Genomic DNA, 20,695 nt, shown 5'->3' on the forward strand with positions numbered 1-20,695 from the left:
GAACTGTAAGTATAAATTGTGCTGATTTTCACATTAATAAGCTAAAAGACTCCACTGCAGTGTTTACGGTTAGAGATGTTATGGACCCCGCTTTAACATACCCATTTGATTTTGTAGCACTTCAACAAAAATTCCCAGAGCTACATCTACGCTGGTATATGTATTTCCAACTTAGGCACTTTTTAGAACCGTTTGTCAGGTTCTCTAAATCTAACCAACCTACAGGGTTCGAATGCATATCATACAATGGCCTCCCACAAAGGGGACCGATCTCAAATATATACAAGTTGATTAACGACCCATTTATCACCCAAGGTTATAAAAACCAGTATATGCTAAAATGGGAAGCTGCAGTGGGAACGGTGATCACAGAGGAAGACTGGGACTCAATCTGGGATAATGCCAAAAATATTGTTACCTGTACAAGGCAGAGGGAAAATATATACAAAATTTTGATGTTTTGGTATCTCACCCCAACCAGGCTACACAAACCATTTCCCAATAACCCTAGGCAATGTTGGAGATGCAATAGCGCCCTAGGGGACTTACCCCATATACTCTGGTCCTGCCCACATATCCAGCCACTCTGGGATGAAACCCAAATCCTGCTGGCGAATCTTTTCCATGATACGATTAATAAAGAAATCACTACACTCCTATTGGGCAAACCAATTGAAGTTCTTACCAAATCTCAGCAGAAATAAGTGAACCATATCCTGACCATAATAAAGATAGTGATAGCATCCAAGTGGAAAATGCCCACCATTCCCAGCTGGGCAGAAATCCACCGAAAAATAAATAGCAATAAGGATTTCGAATACAGAATTGCATACCTACAGAACAGGGTACCCACATTCCTTAGTCTTCCTTAGTCTGGACCCCATGGGAACTGTTCCCACCAGCCTAAAGACAACCTAATAACCATGCACACTTAGCCAACCTTGTACACTCAATATGGCATACGGTTACAACATGTTAAACTATGTTTTCAAGTTAAATAAGTTGATTTATTACTACTAACTCTTAGTGAGAATGACTCTCATGTGCATAATTCGCACACGTTAACACCCACTACCTGCTTCCAGGAATCACGACAAACTAATGAGAGTACACATTTTACGGGCAAGTTATATTAAAAAAAGATATATGATTCTGAATAACTGTAAGAATGTTCGTAATGAAATTATATAAACTGCACTGTACTTGCCAAATTTGTCGGATCTTTATATGTACTACTAAAATGTATAAAACTGGGAATACCTATTGCATTGTCTGTACTAAACCTTAATAAAAATATAAGTTACAAAAAAGAAATATGGAGTGTGCTGAAAATAGATTTTGCCTTTTTACTAAATTAGAAGATACATACTATTATGACAACAGTGCACACTACAGGAATAGGACCGGTTATCCAGAATACTCGGAACCTGGGGTTTTCTGAATAAGGGATCTTTCCGTAATTTGGATCACCATACCTTAAAGCTGGCCAAACACGTACCATTCAAATCATACCAAACCTAGTTTGTGTGTGGGCCTCTGAATTATCGTCCCATGGCAATTGGTCATTTAGCCGATCAGCCAGGTTAGGAAATTTTGGTCAGATGATAAAATCTGCTCATGCACTGTGTATCGGACGATACACTTGGGAGCCCTACAATGGAAGTTACTTTCGTACGATTGGTGTCTGCCAACTATTTCATGTTCAGAATATCCTCCGATTTGTTTGTAGAGCTTTATCCTATAATTTTAGTCTGAATGTTCGTTTCAGATTACATTTAAATGTACTTATCCGAACGTTCGCAGAAAGAAGACTAAAATTTGAACATGTATGGCCAAGCTTAAGTCTACTAAAATTATTTCTTAGTTAGCATCCAGTACTAGGTATGGAATTGATAAAACTAGACGCTGTGGAAGATGAATCTCTCTTAATTCGGAGAATTCTGAATAACAGGTTTCCAGATAACTGATCCCTAACCTGAAACAAATTTTTCAATCAAAAAAAAAAAAAAAAAAAGTGTTTAGTGTCCAAAATTGTGAGCAAATTCATCTCCCAAGTAAGGCAATGGGACCACAGCAGGACTTGCTGGGCAGTATATTATATGATAGATTAGCACCCAGGTTGTGTGATAAGATTGTGCTCCTCTCCACACATGTATAGTCAGAGCGGAATGGCTTTGTGTTGATGGCAACATTGGCTTTCTCCTCTCAGAGCAAGATGGGGGAAAAAAATGGCTAATGTGAGGTTAAGTACTCTAGGGCTCATTTACTAATTTTGGTCATAACTTGCACAAGTGCAGTTGGCAACACATGGTTTCATGTGTCTGCAGTCCGAGACCATTCCTAGGATTATCAGAAGCCCCAAAGTGAAATTCTGATCTTGATTTCAGCAACCATACTTGAAAAGCCACCAATTGTGCTGCACTGGCAACTAAATATTTCCTAATACATTTCACATACGAGAATTAAAAATCTTATATAGAGCTGAAGCACTGCTTGCATTTACATCTTCCATTTTATCCTTTAATACTGTGGTCTTGCATATAGGTGCGTCATGACACATTGCCCTTCCTTTTCAATACACATACATTATCGTTGATCCTTTGCATAATTCCAGTTGGTACAGTGTAAAAGCAAAAGCCAAAAGGATAGTGTTACGTATGGTTTGAATGCAAAGGCAGCAGCTACCAGAAGGAAGCATTGCTTCAGATGAGATTGATTTCTCTATCATAGGAAAAACTGAACTTGTCCTTTAAAGGCCTGTTTTGCCCTTTGTAAGAGAAAAATGTTCCAAGGTTTAATTCAAGTCAACGGTTGCTTAGTACAAAAAGCTCAAACTATTTACCTGCAGGTGATATCTGCTGGAGCTTAAGGAGCTAGTGATTTCATTATGACCAGGCACCGTGATAATCTTTCGTTTTGATAAATTCTCCAAACTGGATGAGGAGGCAGGTGAGAGTTTGCCGTCACTGTTTTTGGAAGAGGGTACCTCTCTTAAGATGTCCTGACTGAAAAAAAAAAAGTTTAGAAGGTAAAAATTTCCAAAAGATTTTGATGCGCACACTAACAAATATCTGAGACGACAATAGAAAGCCTTCCCCTTCTGCCTTTAAACAGGCCTAAAGAGCACTCCCTGGAGCAAAGTAAAGTAGAGTGCACACAAGTGTACCCTGGCCAAATGGTTTGCATGAGCAGATGTTGAGATAGTTAGTGACGTCTGGGTTAAAGCTGTTGGTGACAACTTGAATGTGAAGCAAATGGGTTTTAGTTAGCACAAGAACATAAATACCAATGGAAAGTGACAACTTAAAGCCCTTGCTTAGTAGTGTTGACTAGGGTGCCAGAACTACTTAGCCAGGCTCTGGTTAATTACAAATTATTCCATATGTTTTTAAAATTGTAATGAGCCAAGGGTGTCAAGCCTTTAGGCCAATTAGGATAAGTGCTTACTTGCTGCCCTTGGCACACGGGGCAGTGCCCCCTCCTGCCCAATCCTTACTCATATTTGATCTTTATTTTTTATAATATATGGAGCTACATGAGAAGAATACTAGCCCTTGCAGCTATATGGACACAAAATTTTGTTTCTATATGTGTGTCTATATCATGCAGCAGTGCCATCTGCTGGAATAGATTGCCTTGCAAGTAAAAAAATAGTTTGAGAAAAACTAAAGGCTCATGACTACAGGGAGCATACTATTTTATTATAAACTTACATTGAAATGGATGACTGTTGGGACAGGTTCTCCATAGAACTGGATTGAGACCTCCAACTTGCCCGGCTGGCTTCCATTCTGAAATGGAATAAGCAGAAGTGAAATTAGATCTGTCTTGAGGTATGAAAAAAGGTATTAACAGCAGCTGCTAATGGACTTCGGATCAAGAGTAAATATTCACGGACAACAATGAGAAGTGCATATGGTCTTATCCAATCAGTTGCCTGATAAAAAAAAAGGGGCCAAGATACCAGCACACAAATAGCTGCAGACTTGACATCTCAATAGGTTATAGGCCCAAAAAGTCAAAGCCATCCAGACAGATGCCTGATTGAGATGGTGGAAAAATCATGTAAAGTAAATGCAGAATGAAGTCCATGCATGTGATCTGTGCCTGAGCCCAGATCTGTTTACTTGGCAACCTTGCCAAGCGAGTTGATCTGGCGGTGTATAGACAGTTTAAAGCTGGCCATACACACACCAACAACCGTTACGAATCGTAGTTTTAATGCAGATTTCAGACCACGTGCAAGTTCCAAATTTTGGTTAGATAACTATAAAATCTGCACATGTATTGTGTATCCGATGTTATCCTTGGGGGGCCTACAATGCATTTCCAGGAAGTCACTTTCTTACGACCCATTTGTTATTTTAAGGATTTTATCCTACAATTTCAGTCTGTGTGTTAGTTTTAGATCATTGCATTTAAACGTACGATTCATATCCGAACGTTTGTCAGAAGACTAAAATCTGAACGTGTATGACCACCTTAAGTTGTCATTTTTTTCTCCTTTACCCATCACACAGAATCCCCTAATCAAACTTACTTAGAGCTTCCGCAAAAGGAACCATTCACAACCAGCTTACTTTCTTCCCCATGTTCCTTCCTAAAAAAAACAACAAAACAAAAGACACAAAAAAAAAAGTTAATCATCTTCAGCATGACAAAATAAAAAAGTAGCAGCACTCTTAACAAAGCTTTAAAGGGGATGTAATCCCTGCTGCACTGCTCAACCACACTTTAATCTGTTGTTGCTGGACTACAAATCCCAGAATAATGTAACATATAATAAAGGGTAAAGCATGCTGGAGAGCTGTAGACGAGCGACATCAAGATTGTATTCCTAAAAGTAATAATACACAATATTAATAAAATTGTTCACCAAATCTCCACAGCCAGCGACTTTGTTCCTGCAATTGGAGTTGTAAGCATTAAGCACAGTTTCACAGCACTGAACAGGTCAGTCATTTTTCCCCATGTCCGATTGCAGTGTAATATAATGGAGAAACAAATAACATAATTATCTCTATATGTAAGATAACAGCCTAATGCTGGGATCAGCATTCTCATTGGTCAGTTAACTTAAAATTCATTTTTTGGTAGGGACGCAGTGAATCCGCTATTTTCGGATTTGGCCGAACCCAAATTTACATATGGAAGGGTTAAAAAGCAGGAAAAAAAAAGTTCAACTTGTGTGTTCATGTGATTTTTAGGATTTGGTTTGGCCAGGAGCATGGAATTGGCCAAATCCAAATCCTGCTAAAAAAGGCTGAATCCCAAGAAAGCTGGATTCGGTGCAAACCTAGTTTTTGGTCAGTAGAATTCTCATTGGTGAGTTTTCTTGCACCTATAATTAAGTTTTTCAGCAACTCCTATAGCAAAACTAGGGGGCGCAGTGGGAAAGCATTATGGCTGGGTTTACAACCAACCCCTTTATGAGAAACAGCAGCCCTACACTTGGAAAAATTGTGTCGGCTTCAGAAACACTACTGTCGTTTATGTAAATAAGCTGCTGTGTAGGTCATAGGGACAGTCATTTCAGCTAGAAAAAAAGGAGGAAGATAATTAGGAATTTATATATATATATATATATATATATATATATATATATATATATATATATATATATATATATATATATATATATATAATTTATATTGAATAACAAAAAAATAGGACATTTCTTGACAAGAAAAATCTTATTTGTAGGTCCTGCATCAACAGATGCAAATAAACATTTTAAATTGTTGATATTACTGGTCCTTTATTGCTTACTTTGGCTTTCCAAGCATTACCCACATTTCATAGCCAGTATCTATACATTCTTTATTATTTGCAGGTGTTTTGCCTGCTGTAGTTTTAACTAACAGCACATTGGTAGCATGGCCTCGGTGTTAATCGCATACAGTACATAGGAGCCATTATGGAGGTGTATTATCTGAAAAAATCTTGCATGGACCAAACAAAGTGGTTTTAGTTTCTTGGTCTATCTCAAGAAATAACATAAACCATAGATTTCTAGTCATTAAAACAGGCAAAAAGTATGTTTGGTCCAAGGCTTACCACTGCCACATCAGTTCTGGAAAGTCTTTTTTTTTTTTATTATGTAAGCTTAGCAGCTTTTTTTTTTAGTGAATTCACATAACTATCAAGGCACAAATGTAAATCCACTACGACATGTAACTGTTGTAATATGACACACTAACCTTCTCTTGTTTTCAGTATCTTCAGAGTCATCGTCTTTAATTCTCTTTCTCTTTAAGCACTCTCTAAGGGCTTTAAGTACAGACTCCGTAGCGCATGGATCTTCCTTGTGATGACTGGAGAAAGTTGCTACAGAAGTGTCTGCTTTAGATCTTGAGGGGGATGTTGGATACTGCTCTGGTTCCGATAGATGGTGAGAATGCGTCACACTGGTTTCCAGGTCTATGTGATGGCGGACGGAAGGCAAATATGGTACTTTCTCCAAGTCAAGACGAGAGGGCGATAAAATATTTGGCTCTGGAGCGGTGTCACTGAAGAATATAAATATTACTTACATTAGGCTATAATCTACTGTGTCAGCACCTTCTCAAATTAAACCCATAAAGACCTTAAAAGGAGAAGGAAAGGCATTTTATATCCAACAGATTAGTCACAACAATGCAAGCTAGAACGCTATATTTATTCTGTATAAAGCTTTAGCATACCGGAGTAAACTGCCCTAGAAGCTTCCTCGGTTTATTTAAGATAGCAGCTGCCATTTTAATTTGGTCTCCGTAGCTTCCCTGCTGCAGCTCTAGTTACTGGTAGCTCAGATTACACAGCACAGTTGGGAGGGGGAGAGAGTTGAGATGGGAAGGGGAGGAGGGAGGGGGAGAGAGGAGCAAACTAAGCAGATCCTTGTCATGCCATGAAGGAGTTTTCTGAGAGCAGGAAGTATGACACAGATGAACACGCATAAACAAAAGTGAGTGTTTATGGCTTTATTCACATAGACCTTTCTGATAAAGCTTACTTAAATTTAACCTTTCCTTCTCATTTAATGGATGATATTTCCAACTGATAGCGCAATGTGGCTATTAGACATAAGAAACTCACAAGATGCAAATTCAATATTTCAACTCTCAAAATCACACAATATTAGAACTACATATTAGGTTTTCATGTAAAATAGATCAATATTGTGTAGGTGCTACCAACTCACAAAATTTGTACATAAATACTAGAGAGCATACTAATATTTATATATAATTATATATATTTAGAACATATAGAAAAGTAGTGACCCGTGCATTGGTTGTGGGTTATGGGAGGCAAACCAGAGTGACCTATAGGTGGACCCATTTCTAAGAGTGATATAATAAAGTTATGAGTTGTCATTTATTTTATGTCTATGGTATTTATATTTATTAAAGTAAACCTGTGCTATAAAGTGTTTGCTAGTACTTCTATTTTTACTACTTACAAAAGAATGGGTATTTGGAAGTTTCTCTCAATCAACTCCCAGCACCTCAACATGTTTTGTGCCTTTCCGGAACTTGGATTGGATAGTAAATCAATCTCACAAGTTAGAGGAGCAGCACAGTAATAAAGCAAGACCCATTAAGTAGATTTTTGAGCCCAAAATGCTACAACAATACAAGAAAAAAACTTAAAATAATGGATTGTGGGACTTGAAGTTCCTTACTTTCCATGGTTGGCAGTGCACACATTCTCAGAAAGCAGAGGGACTTTGTGTCTTTGAATCTGTTGCTTCAACATTAAAAAAAAAAAAAAAAAATTGTGGAAGATCTAAATATCTGACAGACTGAGAAAGAAATTAGGTAATGGTTTGTGCGAGTCAAAGGCATTGTTTCCTCTAAGTTGAGAAATGATGTATAATACAGCACAGTGGAATATGTTGGCGCTTTATCAATAAATGTTAATAATAATGATATAGTGCACATGTATGATATAGAGAGTATATAGTGTCTGAACATTCTCTTTTGTCCCGTTTCTCCAAGCACCAGGAATTTTTTTTCTCAAGTTTACAAGTACTCTTCCCCCATTTTTCATCATACATCCTAACCTTTACAGTCTTTAGGGTCTATGCTAGATAGTGACAATTTGCTATTTGTCTTCACTGGGGTTTTGAACTATTATATTTAAGATGTTATCTAGATGTCAGAGACCCTTCCATCTGGATTCAGTGTAAGGCTGCAATTTTATTAAAAAATATAGTTTTAATACAGGTCTTTCCTATTCCATTTCGAGGTGAGAATAGGAAGATTTATGTACTTACCGTTAAATCCTTTTCTCTTTAGTCGTCAGGGGGACACAGGAACAGTGGGGTAAAGGGTCCCTCCTACAAGGAGGCAGGACACTGCAGTGATGTCAGAACTGTTGCTCCTCCCTCTCTCCTTTTACCCCCCTTGCTTAGCCAACAGAGCTCAGTTATTTCCAAAGATTCTCAAACAGGAATGTATAACTTGTCTCAAACTTAACTCATATAACTTATACACATGGTTGAATGCAACTCAAGACAAAAGTTCCGGGAGGGAAGTCCTGTGTCCCCCTGACGACTAAAGAGAAAAGGATTTAACAGTAAGTACATAAATCTTCCTTTCTCTTACGTCTAAGGGGGACACAGGAACAGTGGGACATACCAAAGATGCCCAGCGAAATAAGGGAGGGAGGAACTTAGGTAGATACTGCCACTTGGAGGATCTTTCGGCCAAGGGCCGCCTCCGCAGACAGGTAAGTGTTGAATTGGTAAAATTTCGTAAAGGTGTGTAAGGAGGCCCAAGTAGCCGCCTTGCAAACCTGATCGGCAGATGCCATGTGTCAGTGAGCCCAGGAGGCTCCTAATGCTCGGGTAGAGTGGGCCCGCAACCGCAAGGGAGGCGTCCTCCGTCTTGCCAAGTAAGATCATCTGATTGCTTCCTTAATCCAGCGGGCTAGCGTGGTCTTGGTAGCGGGAAGACCCTTTCTGGGACCCGAAGGGAGCACGAACAGGGTATCTGACCTTCTAAAGGATTTGGTGCGCGAGACATAGGTCTTTAGTGCTCTGACTACGTCTAGGCGATGCAATTTGGCCTCCTTCTCGTTGCTTGGTTTATTGCAAAATGAGGGGAGGTTAATCTCTGTGTTAATGTGGAAGGGGGAGACTACCTTGGGGAGAAACCCCGGGGCGGTACGCAGTACCGCACGGTCCTCCTGAAATATGAGGAATGGTGGAGAGCACGACAGGGCGCTCAGCTCCGAGACGCGTCGTATGGAGGATATGGCTATGAGAAAGACTGTCTTCCAGGTTAAGACACAGAGATCCGCAGAGTCGAGGGGTTCGAATGGAGGCTCGGTGAGGGCATTGAGAACAAGGTTCAGGTCCCACGGGGGAACCGGGTGTCGGAAGGGGGGCTTGATCCTGGACACCCCCTGTAAAAAGGTGCGTATATCGTTATGGAGGGCTATGCGCTCCTGGAACAGGATGGAGAGGGCGGAGATTTGAGATTTTAGGGAGCCAAGGCAGAGCCCCTTGTTAAGACCTGACTGGAGAAAGTCCAGCACTGTCGGAATGTTGCACTCTCGGAAGTTAAGATCGCGCTGGTCACACCAAGCCCAGTAGCAGTCCCATGTTCTATGGTAAATCCTGGAGGTTGAAGGTTTTCGAGCCCTGAGCATCGTCTGAATGACGGTTTCCGAAAGGCCTTTGTCCCTTAGGATAGAGGCCTCAAGAGCCAACCCATTAAGGTGAAGAGTTGTGGGTTGTGGTGCCGGATCGGGCCCTGGCTGAGAAGATCGTCTCGCGGTGGTAATGGAACTGGAGGTTCCAGGGAGAGCGCTAGCAGATCTGAGTACTAAGATCTCCTGGGCCAGCACGGGGCGACTAGGATGACTGTGGCTGTTTCTCTGCTTATCTTTTTGAGTACCCGTGGGAGCATGGGGAGGGGAGGGAAGATGTAGGCTAGCCGGAAGTGCCACGGAATGGTCATTGCATCTATGCCGGCCGCAAGGGGGTCCTGGTACCTTGCGAGGAAGGTGGGGACCTTTCTGTTGTGCCTTGTGGCCATGAGGTTGATCTGTGGCATGCCCCACTGGTCCACTAGGAGACGGAATACGTCTGGGTGGAGTTCCCACTCCCCGGGGTCTACTCGGTGTCTGCTTAGGAAGTCTGCTTCCAGGTTTGACACTCCTGGGATGTGTATGGCGGACAGGTGAGGTATGTTGTGTTCTGCCCAGGTCAGAATGGGAGTTACTTCCCTGTTGGCCGCTGTGCTTCGCGTGCCCCCCTGCTGATTGATGTAGGCGACGGCGGTGGCGTTGTCCGTCTGGATGCGCACTGGTTTGAGCCTGAGAAGGTCCTGCCACGACTGGAGTGCCAGACGAATGGCCCTGATCTCCAGAAGGTTGATCGGCAGTTGGGATTCCTCCAGGGACCAGAGACCCTGAGCTGATCTCCCCTGAAAGGTCGCTCCCCATCCCTGGAGGCTGGCATCTGTAGTGACTACCTGCCAAGTCGGTTCGGTGAATGTCCGCCCCTGAGATAGCTGGTGGGGGAAGAGCCACCAAGAAAGAGATCTCCTTGTGTTTGGCAGTAAGGAGATCCGTTGGTGAAGGGATAGTCTGTGCCACTTCCTGAGAATTAGTGACTGGAGTGGGCGAAGGTGAAACTGGGCAAATGGGACTGCCTCGATGGCCGACACCATGAGTCCCAGGACTCTCATGCAAGAGTGTACTGTCGGCCTTGTCGTTGTCCTGAGGCGGCGGATAGAAGTTTGTAGTTTGAGCTGTTTCTCCTCTGGCAAGTAGACCCGTTGTTGTAGAGTGTCGAAGTGGAGACCCAGGAAGGTCATCCGTTGGCTGGGTGATAGGGAGGACTTCTGAAAGTTTATGGTCCACCCGAATTCTTGAAGGGTCTGGATGGTGAGCCGAACGTGGTGTTCGGCTAGTTCCCTGGAACGACCCTTGATAAGGAGGTCGTCCAAGTACGGAATGATAGATACACCGTGGACACGGAGGTGAGCCGCTATCACAGACATGACCTTCGTGAAAACCCTCGGGGCCGATGAGAGGCCGACAAACTGGTAGTGTTGGTTCCAGAAGGCGAACCTCAGGAACTGGTGGTGGTGAGGATGAATAGGAACATGCAGGTAGGCATCCCCGATATCCAGGGATGCCAAGAATTCTGCCGGTTCCATGGCGCGAATGACTGAGCGAAGTGATTCCATTTTGAACCTGTGGTATGAAATCCACCTGTTCAGTTTCTTGAGGTCTAAGATTGGCCGGAAGGATCCGTCCTTCTTGGGTACAATAAAGAGGTTCGAATAGAACCCTTGAAATCGCTGTGTAGGAGGCACGGGGACTATCACGCCCGAATCGGCCAGGGAGTGAATGATTGACAGGAAGGCGTCCCTCTTGGGAGGTTGTACGGGGAGCCTTGACATAAAGAAGTGTCTTGGGGGAGGACTCTTGAACTCGAGTCGATACCCGGACGCAATGATGTCGAGGATCCAAGGGTCGGTGGAGTGAGCGGCCCAGGTATCCGCGAAAAAACGAAGCCTGCCCCCTAGGTTTACTGACCCCTGTGTAATTGTAACATAGTCAGAAAGAGGCGGCCTTGTCCCCCGTAGGCTTGGGGTTTTCGGGGCTGCCAGGCAGATCTGCCCTTGTTGGGAAACCGCTGTTTAAAGGCGGTAGATGAGCGCGATGGGGGACTCCCCTTGTAGTTGCGGGAGCTCTGGGAGCGAAAGGAGTTACCCTTTCGGGGGTTGAAGGCTGACTTAGGTCTGTTTTGTGGGAGAAGCGTGCTCTTACCCCCTGTGGCCTCTGATATAATCTTTTCTAACTCTTCTCCGAAGAGTCTGGATCCCTTAAAGGGAATGGAAATTAAGGACTTTTTGGAGCTGAGGTCGGCTGACCACATCTTTAGCCAGAGGGATCGGCGAGCTGCGACCGAAAGAGCTGAGGAACGTGCCATGAGTCTGGCCGCGTCCAGTGCCGCTTCGCTGACAAAAGGCATTAGCCTCTAAAATGTAGGAAATTAACTGCAAAGCCTGTGTGGGATTGGAGGCGTCTTGTGTACATTCTAGTAGGGAACTAGCCCACGCCTCAATAGCCCGACTAACCCAGGCGGATGCGAGGATAGGCAGAAGGGCTGAGCCTGAGGCTGAAAAGGCGTCCTTCAGGAAACCCTCAAGTTTGTCAGTAGGGTCCTTGAATGCCGAAGCATCAGGGACTGGAAGGGTAGTGGCCTTGGATAGCCTGGACACTGGGGCGTCGACTACGGGTGGTACGCTCCATTTGTCAATGAATTCCTTAGGGAAGGGGTACTGTCTGGTAAAGCGTCTAGTGACCTGAAACCTCTTTTCAGGTGACTGCCACTCCTCCTGAATCAATGCTTGTAGCCGATCATGGGCTGGAAAGAAGGCCGAGGCCTTGTGGTGCTTTTTGAAGAGACTCTTAGTCTTACCTGGGGCAGAGTCTGTGTCTTCAATTTGTAATACTTCCAGAACCGCCCGAATTAGGTGGTCGACATTAGAGGAAGTATCAGGGGTGCTCTCTGCCCCATCGGAGTCAGAGTGTGCTGAAGAGAACACCTCTCCCTCGCTAGCCTCATCCTCAGATAGGGGTGGGCTAGAAGTAAAGACCCTCAGGGTCGGGTCTGGTCTACCAGTATCACGCTTGCGCTTAGCTAAGGGTGCTGGAATGTCGGACAATTTTTCCAACATTTTGTCAATTGTGGAAGCCAATTGAGGTATACACTGTAGACCTGCTAGGGAATTAGATAATGAGACGGCCCATGCTGGCACATCAGAGGAGGCCTGTGCGATTGGGGCCCCTGCAGGGGAAGGGCCTGCTATGGGCTGCTCAATGGGGCCCTGTGAGACACTCTCATGGGAGGCTGAAGCCTGATTGAGGTGCGAGCTGCAGTCAGGGCAAAGTGGGCTAGATTGGCCCTCCTTAAATTTATTAAGGCACTTAGTGCAGGCAAAAAATGACACCATAGGTGAATTTTTCCTGCCTCCCTTAGAAAATAGGTCCCCCGTGCCTTCAGCCATGTGTGTAGGTATAGAAGTATACTTGCCACCTGGGATCTTAATGCAAACAGTGGAGGAGAGAAGGAGAATCAGCAGTGCTGTATCAGAGCAGAATTCGCCTCTGGCTATGTGGAGCGCGCCAAGGAGAGTGACCGCAACCCCAGTGACGCGCGATAGTAATGGCGCGAAGAGCAGTTACTCTCCCTCCGACGCGAGTGCGCACCAGTTAGGCACGTGCTCATGACGTCAGCATTATGCGCGCGCGAGATACTCGCGTCGCGCGTAGTGGCTGAAGGCAGGGAGCTAGGGAGAAGCCGGTTACCTGGTAGAGGAGAGCTAGGCAAAGCGCTTGTCTCCAGCTGTCCGGGGGGCCCAGCTCTGTTCCAGGGAAGCGCCTGAATCAGCATTCAGTCAAACACTTAGTTTAGTGTTGTGCAGAGTGGGAAGTCCCGCGGGGGGGGGCTGACACTTAGAGCGCAGAAGGGTTACTGACTCTGGTCTCACCCCTGTTGTCAGCGCTAATCGCTGACCGATGTTGTCCTTGTGCAGGGCCTCTCTATAGGCCAGTCCTAACCTCCTGTGGCGAGGACACTTGAAAAACTGAGCTCTGTTGGCTAAGCAAGGGGGGTAAAAGGAGAGAGGGAGGAGCAACAGTTCTGACATCACTGCAGTGTCCTGCCTCCTTGTAGGAGGGACCCTTTACCCCACTGTTCCTGTGTCCCCCTTAGACGTAAGAGAAACTAGCCATAAAATCTACCATGTTGCTTTTCAATTACCTGGGTTCAAGGCAGTGACTACTGGAGAGGATTTCACTATTTTAGAATGGGTAAATCCTGACATTAAAGAGTGCAACCCATGGCTCCAATGATGCACATGTGGTGCGGGAAAAACCAGTGTAGGCGATTTTCACCTAGAGCTCCTCTAAAAACACCGACATACAGCTCAAAACAGAAGTAAACAATGCGTGCGTTTTATTGCACTAGTGTAGACATTTTACTTGCTGCATTCTGTCATCTTTAGCATCAAAATGACAATAATTATTCCAAGAAACAAGCAGTCGCACTATTACTTACAAATGAAATTTGGTTTTCAGACCCTGCGGGGAAATTTTCACAGGAGTCCTCCTAGTGAAGTGTCTGGGTGTCAATTGCATTTTCTGCTGCTGTTGTCCATCTAAACAAACCCTTGGGAGAGATCCTGGCTTGTTATAAATTTCTTGTTTAAGAGGATAATCCCTTCGAGCACACAAATAGGTTCGTTGAGATGAAGACAGTGGATCCCTTTGAAAGAAAGTAGGAAAAACATTTTAGCTATGACTATAAAGTGTATACAACATAAGCAGTTAAATGGCAAGTAATGTAATAAGTGAACTGTTAAAAGGAGACATATTGGATAAATGGAAAAAAACCCTAATTGTGTAGGCAATTATGAATAATATGGTGCTGGTTTCACTTTGGGCTAAAAATGAATCCTATGTATAAAAATTGCCCCTTTATTGGAGCTCCCTATAGATCCTATCAGTTCTCGGCCCTTGTTTCAAATGAAAGGTGGGCGTGTCCTAACGACCCCTGCCAGAAGCACGGTAGGAGGTGCATAGTCAATCACAGCCCTGCAGTCACACAAGGATAGACAGGCTTCGGTTCCCTATCAGGTCAGCCTGGCTGCTGATTGGTTCCTATCCTACAGTGCAGTGTACCAAGTGCTGCCGTCTCCCCTGCATATCCAGAGAATTCAGCCAGCATTCTCTGGATGTGCAGGGTAGCCGGGGGCACTCAGTCCGAAACACTACTCAATAAATCAGTCCGAAAAACAACTTTCTTAAGCACAATCCTTCTATAACTAGAAGTATAATTCACTGTACATTCTTAATTTTTATATGATATATCTCCTTTAAAAAGCAGCCAAACGTCTAGCTTCTAGAGGTTGTAAAATGTTACTTATGTCCACCAAACTTTTGTTATTGTCTAAGGGTGCATATACATGGCCATCCACTAGATACCGATCTGAACACTTTTTAAAGAATTTCCAGCCAGTAACCCGTATATGTTACTCAAGTATCCCCATGATCAGGTCTTGTTTAGATATTGACCGGATCAGGAAGCAAGTTTTACAGGTATAGGATCAGTTATGCAGAAACCAGTAATCCGGAAATTTCTGAATCACGGGAAGCCCATTCCTCATAGACTTGACTATAATAATAAAGCCATTAAAATTTTTATTCAGTGATTTCTTTTCTTTTTTCTCTGTAATAATAAAAACAGTAAATTGTATGTGATCCCAACTAAGATATAATTAATCCTTATTAGAGGCAAAACAATACTATTGGAAACCATGGAGCGAGTTAAGGTGGCCACACACGTGGCGATCTGCGATCTTTCGATCGTCAGACCTGCCACTAACCTTCGGGCTGAAACGGCAGATAAGGAAGTAGAAACAATAGGATTTCTACCTCCTTCTGCCGATTCAGCCCTGATGGCAGATTTTGCTCAGGCGCCTTCTATGGCGCCTGATGAAAATCTTTTGACCTGGCCGATCGGTGAGTCGACCGATATCAGCAGCCTGCTGCGATACCGGTCAACTCGCCGACTTGCCATACACGCACCGAATATCGTAAGAAACGAGGTTTCGTACGATATTATCGGTGCGTGTATGGCCAGCTTTAGTTGCCGGAGATAGATCTTTGCTATCGTGGGCCACTAACCGCTGTTAAAAGGCTTTCCATCAGCAACAACAGGAGTCGCTGGCATCGCTTCGATAACCCAAATTTGCATGAAGTTTCCTCCGGCAGGCAACTTCGCACAATTTAGGAAAACAAAGCTATGCAAACGGCTTTCCAACAGAGACATCTATTGTTGGCGGTGGAAAGGCTTTTTGGAGCAGTTAGTTGCCTGCCATTGTAGAGATCGAACGCAGGTGACTCGTTCCGTGGGTTCTTACCGTAAAAGATTTTTTAGTAGACAGTATGGAGATCCAAATTGTGAAAAGACCTTATCTGAGCATTCTAACATAGATAACAGGTCCCATACCTGTATCATAAAACACACTGTAGGATGAAATGAAGGCTTATCATTCCATCTATAGCACTAAAAATAAAAAACACCTTTTAAAAGGGGTAAAGTCTGACACAAATTGTGCTGCTTCTGTTACTACAACTTTAAATCAGCATATTACTGTGGACTGTATTTCAGTATAGTAACAAAATTAGTGCAAATTTGGCAAATTTAAAATCTAATTCTTTAAAGCAGCCCTGGCAGGACATTCATGCAGCACAATCAATTAAAACTGCATCTGTAGGTGTTCATGCATGGGCAGATTAAAGGACATGTAAACCCCACACGAAAATGTAATCAATGAACAGCCTCTTTGAAATCTTTCAGTACTTGCCACACTGGTTGTCCAGAGGTTACTAGTAAGGCTGCAGCATCTCCTTAATCACTTATATTTCTGTCTCCTCCTGTAACCCACTCGGCCCCATCCTTGGGAATTTGCTTTGGCTGGTGGCTTGTGGGCATGCTCAGTTGTTCTAAACTCAGATTCCTAAACACGCCCCCAGTCTAGCAGCCAGTAAAGAGATGGCATTGCTGGTTCCCATAGAAACTCAGCTCTAGCTGTCTGCTTCAATTTTTTTCTCCTGAGCTCAGCTTTAACTGCAGTGCTCAAACAAGCAGAACTTTTATCAGAGACATTTGTGCCTGTGTGAGCCTGTATTTGCTTTAGGAAACTGTGATGGTGCTGGCAAATGGAGGGGATATATGCAGTACAAATAATGCCATTTGGGTGGGGGCGACGTGCCCAACTGATATACATTGTAGGCAAATGTAGGCTTAAAGGAACAGTAACACCAAAAAATGAAAGTGTATAAAAGTAATAACAATATAATGTACTGTTGCCCTGCATTGCTACAACTGGTGTGCTTGCCTCAGAAAGACTACTATAGTTTATATAAGTAAGCTGCTGTGTAGCCATGGGACAGCCATTCAAAGGAGAAAAGGCACAGGTTACATAGCAGATAACAGATAAAACCCATTATATGAGGCTTATCTAATAGTTATCTGCTATGTAACCTGTGCCTTTTCTCCTTTTTTCCAGCTTGAATGGCTGCCCCCATGGCAACACAGCAGCTTATTTATATAGTAGCTTTTCTGTAGCAAAAACACCAGTTTTTTGCAGAGCAACAGCACATTATATTTTAATTACTTTAAAACACTTTAATTTTTTGATGTTACTGTTCCTTTAACATGTCCTTTAAGACCTGGAATAGCCCCGGACAGGGATAACCAAACCCTGAAACACCACCCAAGAGAAGAAATCCTGGACACTTTAGAACTTACTTTATAATAACAATCCTTCATAACAATGATATTTCAGTGCAGCATTTTTTAAGAATGAACATAAGGGATTATTTATTAAAACCTGGGGCAGAGAAAGTAGTTAAAAAGCAAACTTTTGGCACAGAAAGTTCACTTTTCACTGCTCCACATCTGGCCCCTGATTCACAATAAGCCCTATAGGCAAAGGCCCAAACAGCCCAATATAGGGAGAGGTCAGTATTAGCCTATAGCAGCTCCCCTAGCATTTAGCTGTGTAAGGATTGCCAATCTGCCAGCGAGTTAGTGTGCGTTCTGTTATATAACACTACCAAACGTCCCTGTGCCATTAACCTAATGGGAACAATAAAGCCAATAAAGCAATAGTGCCAGTGTAGCCCAACTCACCTCTTCGCACAGATTGGCAAATATAAAGGCGTGTAAAGAAGGGCTTTTACCTGAATGACAGACGCCTGGTAGGGGTTGGCACCGATGGATTGGGTCTACTCAGCTTCTCCTTAATGGCTCTGGGCCCGCACACCTCTCCCCTGCCAGGAAACTCTTGCTTGCCCATGTAGGTGCCCATGTTGAGAGGCAGGGGAGACGGGCTTCCCTCCAGCAGGGATACAGAAGGACTCTGCAGCTTCCACTCAGTTTTCCTGCTCAGCTTTTTGGTGCCCGGAACTAGTTTTCGGCTTTTGAGCCACTTCCACAGAAGGAACCGCCTCCCAGAGCTCCTGTAGGTCCAGCAGCTGGCTAGAAGGAGGCCGGCCACTGTAAGTTGATTATATATATATGCCAAAGCGCAGGTTACAAGGGACAAGGCCAAAGGCAGTGCAATGGGCTGTATTCGCTTAGCCAAATCCCAGCAACAGCCCCCTTCCATAGTAATCGGCCAAGCTCCCCGCCAAAGTTTAAATGCCCAAGCGCCGAGGCTATGGTCCCGCCCACCGGCCCGCTATAAAGTAGATCGCAAAGAGTCGCCAGATCCTCTGCTTGTACGGCAGCCGCGCTGTGCGATCACGTGTCCCATAACTAGGAAGACGCTCAGGGTCTTTGCTACGTAAAGGGAAGGGGCGGAGCTAAGTTGAGGGAAGCCATGCGGTGGGAACGCACTGCGCAGTGTAGTTTGGGTAGGACAGGATGGAGCTGTAAGTCGAGCAGCTGTACGGTGTGGAAAGATCAGTACGTTGTGTGCTGTTACTGGGGCTAGGATTCGGTTGCGGGCCGTGTTGGACTGCGGTGCCGGAAGATGGGGACTGAAGGGCTATTTTGCCTACGCATTCCCCAGACGCCTCAATGCTCACCGGGCTAGCCAATGCTTGTGCGTTATATTAAACTTGGGGTGTATTTGTTTCTTAATGGTAGGGGCAGAGGTTTATTAGCAAACGTAAGGGACAGCGGAAGTTACAAATGAATGGGTGTGAAGGAAGAATTAAGGGGGGACCTAAGGCAAACTGGAAAGTTACTTCATTAGCCAAATGGAATGAGGGGGAGAGCAGGCGGGGGATAGTGTTGGGGGGTAAAAAGAAAGGGGGTAAATTGAGACGAAACAAAATCCGATAAAAAGGGAAAATAATGTCTGGAAGAACGAGGAAATGTAAATTGGAAGGAGAACCAGAAATGTTTGGGAAGAGGAGAAAGGGGTGGTGAAAGAGAATGAAGGAGGAATAAAGGCAGCTGTGCTGGGAAGAGAAAGAAGGAATGGGTTTATAGTGGAAACAACAAGGACAGAGAAAAGCGTTTTTGGGAGTAGTTTTATCAGAAACGTCTTTGCTGTTGGGGGCCCACCAATAAGATCTGTGCCTTGGGCCCCTTGGTACATTGAAAGAGGCGCTGCACTTGAAGATCAACATACGTGCAAATCTAGTATATAAAAACATATTTTGCTGTTCCATGAGAAGTTTTAAATAGATATGAACACTGTATAGTTGGAATACTAATAGCACCTGAAAATAGGTGAACCCCAAAACTTTCAACAACTTTTATACTAAATTGAGGGCAACAGCTTCATCAAATGATAGACTTGCCTACTGACCTACCAAATGCATGGTTAAAGGAGAAGGAAAGGCTAGTAAAGAGTTAATCTCAAGATGCAGGCATACCTTCAGTTCTCTCGATAGTGCCCTTAAGTCTCCCCATACATCACCTGTTCAGAAGATCAGAAGCCAAACAGGAAAAAAAAAATGCTGAGCAGGGTAGAGAAGATTCCCATAATGCAACGCTCCTGCCCAGACTTGGCAACTTGAGACTGTAGGCGGCTCATGCGCGCACAGCAGGAGCGTCTGGTTGTCATGGTGACGCAGCTGACAGGAGAACTCTGCTCTGTGCGGGGAGCCAGGGGGTTTTGTGGCAGGTGCGGGGAGCTGGGGGGGGGGGGGGTTGTGGCAGGAGCGGGGAGCCGGAGGGGTTTGTGGCAGGAGCAGGGAGCCGGGGGGGGGGTTTGTGGCAGGTGCAGGGATCGGAGGGGGGGCTGGCTTGTGCTTTTCAGCAATAGCCCATACAGACATGCTGGACAAGATGGTGGCGCCGTTCACTGAAACAAGTATGTAGGTTCTAGTATGTGTATCTGTAAATCTTTCCTTAGGCAAGTCAGAAATATAGTGTTTTTACACAGCAATAGTAGTACTATTTAATAGTGTGCTTAATAGATTTTGACTTTCCTTGTCCTTTAAGACTATTTAAAGGGTTGGGGGGATTCAGCTTCCATAATTTGATGATGTCTGTGTTTTCAGGCTTTGCTTAGCATTCGGGTTGATGTTCCTGCTGCTTTGTAATCTTTTTATTTTTGTCTGGATGGAAAATATTCCTTAGACTTGCTTAACCCAGTTGATGTGCCTTGACATGAATCTTTGGAAGTCCCAAAAACTGAAACCTTGAATAAACATGAAAAGGCTGTAGGAAAATCTGTGAATGCCATTGGATTTATCAGTTAAGCACTGGAGATGAAGGCATCAGTTAGGAAGTGGAGAGAATATACATTTCCATGCAATTCTCAACTACAAGCTGCTATTGCTTCAAAAGTGTTGCTCTGTATATATTAAAATGTTAAGGCTGAATAATTTTGCAAACAGCAGATTCCAATTTTTGTTTTTGCAACATTACTAAATATTAAATGGAAACTATACCCCCGAACAATGTAGGTCTATATAAAAATATATTGCATAAACAAGCTCATATATAAAACCCTGCTTCATCTAAATAAACCAAAATAGAAAATTGCCATTTTGAGTCTTGACGCAGGAGTTTGATTACAATAATCTCTACGTACATTTCTTTGTGGCGCTCCCATAATGTAATTACTATTGCCGTGAGGGGTAGGTACACCTGACACAATTATGGCTTATGCATCAAAATATGAGCAATCAAACTTGTGATACGACTCAGATTGAACAC

The 20,695-nt window shown here is 43.8% G+C and overlaps 1 protein-coding gene across 1 annotated transcript in view; it reads right to left on the bottom strand.

Moving 5' to 3' along the window:
• The window catches only part of pom121 (POM121 transmembrane nucleoporin), a 29,936-nt gene extending 11,614 nt beyond the window's left edge, over positions 1 to 18,322 (bottom strand). The window contains 6 exon segments of the mRNA NM_001127033.2: positions 2,843 to 3,005; positions 3,714 to 3,791; positions 4,541 to 4,600; positions 6,201 to 6,509; positions 14,066 to 14,272; positions 17,758 to 18,322. Coding sequence (NP_001120505.2) covers positions 2,843 to 3,005; positions 3,714 to 3,791; positions 4,541 to 4,600; positions 6,201 to 6,509; positions 14,066 to 14,272; positions 17,758 to 18,185 — 1,245 coding nt within the window. The 5' untranslated portion in view covers positions 18,186 to 18,322.
• Positions 18,323 to 20,695: the final 2,373 nt, after the last annotated feature.

This window comes from Xenopus tropicalis, chromosome 2 (genome assembly GCF_000004195.4).
Source record: "Xenopus tropicalis strain Nigerian chromosome 2, UCB_Xtro_10.0, whole genome shotgun sequence".
Taxonomy (NCBI): domain Eukaryota; kingdom Metazoa; phylum Chordata; class Amphibia; order Anura; family Pipidae; genus Xenopus; species Xenopus tropicalis.